Source organism: Impatiens glandulifera, chromosome 1 (assembly GCF_907164915.1).
Source record: "Impatiens glandulifera chromosome 1, dImpGla2.1, whole genome shotgun sequence".
NCBI classification, from domain to species: domain Eukaryota; kingdom Viridiplantae; phylum Streptophyta; class Magnoliopsida; order Ericales; family Balsaminaceae; genus Impatiens; species Impatiens glandulifera.
Genome location: NC_061862.1, coordinates 26,580,440 through 26,584,461, shown reverse-complemented (window position 1 = coordinate 26,584,461; position 4,022 = coordinate 26,580,440). Strand labels below are relative to the sequence as shown.

Here is a 4,022-nt window from a genome sequence, read left to right as displayed (position 1 = left end):
TGAAGAAATTGACAATCGAATATACAAACATGGAAGAACCCATATCCTCTCGTAAGCTCAACCAATCTTTTGCCAACTTTAATTAAGTCTATTTAATAAAAAATATTGATCTCCTATATTAATTAATCCTCTTATAGATATCATAATTAAAACCCACAAAGACAAAGACCAACAATAAGTAACAACTATATATATAATATATGATGTCCTTAACTTATAATAAAATAACTTCCCTTCTAGCTAACAACAAACATTATTTATAAACTCTTCTTCTTCGATCCTCTTACTCTTCATGTTCTTCGCTCTCGTTGTAATCATCCTTAGGGTGAAGAAGCGTTCCAAACACCCAATCCATCCATACCGTAAAATGACCATAATTGTGTTTATAAGTTATATGGTGAATGGTATGATATCCCGATCCCATCACAGGCCAATGTTTCAAGTTTACACAATCGTGAATGTTTGTTGTCCAAACAGCCTCGAGAAATATGAGGAGAATGTGAACCGAGAACTGAATTGGCACTATAAACAAGGCCACCACGTGTGGCATACCCTGCAAAATCCCGTCGAGAGGATGGAATGCTAGACCTGTTGTGGAAAATACAAGTCGAGTAATGTGGTTACATTCAAATATTGTTGACAAAAACAAATGTAGCTAGCTAGTTACAAATATATAAATTTGGAATGTTACTTGCGAAAGGAGACAATGTGTTTTGCTTGTTGTAGACGTGGTGGATTGAGTGAAGGTATTTATAAAGTGGTTTAACATCGTGCAACAATCTATGCACCCAATAAACTCCAACCTCGACGATGATAAGATAAATCGCGAAATTGAAGATATAGGATTTCCAACCGATGTCGGATGCTCTTGGGAAACATTTGGTCCAACCATTCTCAACTAGATACTCGGATATTGTTGGAAAAGCCGAGTACCATGGCATGGCCTTTATCACAATACCCATTTGTAAGAGCATTGCCTTGTTACTAGGGATTGAATCTGCCAAAAGTGAAAAAAATCAAACACAACATTAAGATTTCGTGATTTTGAAACAAAAAAAAAGGGTTTAATTTTATAATTCTGATTTTTGAAAGGTTAATTAAGTTATGTTTAAGTGTCACTCATCTGAAACAATTAACAAAAAAAAAAAATCCAAAAAATATAAGCAAAACATTTTAATAATTCATCAAGAAAAAAATCTTAAAACCCAGATCAAACAAGCTCTAAATTAATTTTATGGAAAATTTATGTATATCATTTTTTTTCATTCATTCTATTTTAATTACATTAATTAATTAATTAAATTACTAGAATCCTCTCAACATTAAAAAAAAGGAAAAAAATCTCTTCTTTTTTTTAATCAATTATATTTTCATAATCTAACTGATTTATCAAACAAAATCTTAAAATACCTTTAATTTTTTTCATCATTCTATATAGTAATATTTTAAATTTTTCTAAAACTAAATAATAAAAAAACTATTTTCTAAAAACAAAAATAAAAAATTAAAACCCTGGTCTTTTTTTCAAAACAATAATAATTAAATAAAGTTAATCCAAACAAGCCCTAGAGAGTGTTAAAAGAAATGGTCCCAATAAAAGTAATTTTAAACAATAAGATGATTCCAAACAAGGTCTTCTTTCCATAAAAGCTCGGGCGGAGTAAAAAATGTAATCAGAAAAATATAAAGTAAAGTTTCAAAAGATTTAAGCAATATAATACATATTTATCTAAAAAAGTAAATATATATATAAATAAGGATATATCTTAATATATAGAAAAAATTTATTATGATTAAAAAAAAGTAATGATAGTTACCATGTGTGTAGTGTGTGTGTGAGAGAGAGTAGAGTAAAGGGCTTGTTTGGTTGTTTGTTTTACTTACCTTTAGAGAGATAGATGTTGCGTTTGAGATAGTATATATAGAAACACCATAGAAAGCCAGAGAGGAAGTAAACGATGGTAGCAGAAATGTAATTTCTGAGCCATGTTTGACAGAAGTGAGGTAGAGATTCCCATATCCAGTTTGGAAGCAGCGTTTGAAGAACAATGCGATTGTAGAAAGAGGTTTCTTCAATGAACAGACGCTGGTAGTCTGATTCCATATCGCTGCTGCGATCGAGTTGATTTTCTGGGGGTTGGAGAAATGAAGGAGGAGTAGTACCTGCTGCTGCAAAGAAAGAATTCGGCTGAACTGGAAAAGCGAAAAAGTTAAGCACACGGGCAGAAAGAAAAAGGCGACAGAAAGATGGTAGAGAGAGAAAGAGTTGCTCTGTTTGGGAAGATGGAGTAGAGAGAGAGTGTTTGATGCAGAAAGTTTGGGAAGGAGAATGGTGTTATAAGAATATGGGCCAAGAGAGAATAATATATATATTTTTACTTAGATGTATAATATATATAAAAAATTAAAAATAATGAGTATATGCATTAAGTAAATATAAATTATAAAAAAATGGTAATAATAGTAATATATTATTGATAAGGACGGATTCAAATATCTGAGTTGTGGGTAGACTTGAAAAAAATTTGACTCACTTAATGAAAGTAATTAAAAAAATTTGGATACAATTAATTGATAAACGTAAATTTTGTCATTTTTTTTAATAATTAAATAAATAAATACTGAATTAAATTTAAAAATTTAAGAAATTATGAGATAATGTCATATAAAACTATTATGAAAAATAATTAATTCTTTTGGGTGGATAGATATGCCCTTATTGATTAGATAAGAGATTATTTGAAAGTTAGTATTTTATTATAATTAAATAATATGTTTTAATTTATAACAATTTTAAGTTGGAGTAAATATTATGACTATGGATAAGAATGTGTTTTTTAACAGTATAATAAATACATTATTATTTATCTCTATGAGTCATTATTCTTAGTTTTCAAATTTTTTTTCTATCACTTATCATATTCAATTTTTACTTTTAACTTTTTCATTCAATTATAATAAAAATAAGTTTTTTAACATATACTAAGTGGATAAGTAATAGGGTATTATATGTTTCTTTTAATCTATTTTAACATTTTTTAAATATTTTTTTTTTAAAATCTACAATTTTATAGGTGTTTAATCTGATAATAGAAAACTAATCGTGGTATGGACAAAGATGAAGAAATAAATAGAGATGTAGTGAAATAAAAAAAATTGTTATAATTACTATCACAATTATATTTTATATTTTTTTAAATTATCAAAAATAAAAAATATAAATGCTTTTTATTTATATTTGGTATGAAAATGTGGTTGAATTAAATAAACCTTTTTAGGTAAAAAATTAATGACAATAAATATTTAATAATTTTTTAATTCAAATGTAAAAAACAGTTTAATTAAAAAGAAAATTGTCACATATTTTTCCTGTGACTTTTGACCAAGTTAATATTTTTTTTGGTTTTCTATTAAGACCAAGTTAAGATTTTAAGTTGGATTGTATATAAGAAAAACTAAATAAATAATAATAGAATCATGATTTAGGGTTATTGGTAAAAAAAATAAAAAGTTTATGGGTCTAAAAATAAGATAATGGTTTATTTGAAAAAGGTAGTTATGAAGTTTAAAAAGAAAAGGATATGAAGAAAGTTTAGTTACTGTGCGGCGAGGGTCCATGATATTTGATGAGTCCTATGGTGGGGTCAAGTAAGTATTAACAATTTACTGTTTCACTGTCTTCAATATTCCCTTTTATCATAAACTAGCTACTCTACACATTTCATGGCCTAGATTGTCGTTCTATATTATTCTTTCTTTTAATAAAAACTACTGTTTCATTTTATTATTAAAGAAAATAAAAATTAATTATTTTGCTTCTATTTTATTCTTATTTCTTATATATATGTATAAATAACTTTTTAAAAGTTATATTGACTCTACTTTATCGACAATCTAGGCCATCAAACATTACGTGTTTTAATATGCTTCGTTTTGAAAACACCATTTGGGTAAGGTTTTCAATTTTCTTTACATAAATAAGTGTGTAAGGATACATTATTGTTTTAATCAAATTTTTATAT

General features: G+C 27.0%; 1 protein-coding gene across 1 annotated transcript; it reads right to left on the bottom strand.

Moving 5' to 3' along the window:
* On the bottom strand, nt 1-2,279 carry LOC124921345 (delta(7)-sterol-C5(6)-desaturase-like). The gene is made up of 3 exons (XM_047461990.1): nt 1,885-2,279; nt 692-997; nt 1-588 (listed from the first exon to the last, which is right to left on the bottom strand). The coding sequence occupies exons 1-3, from the start codon at nt 2,102-2,104 to the stop codon at nt 284-286; spliced, it is 831 nt and encodes a 276-aa protein (XP_047317946.1). The 5' UTR covers nt 2,105-2,279; the 3' UTR covers nt 1-283.
* Nucleotides 2,280-4,022: the final 1,743 nt, after the last annotated feature.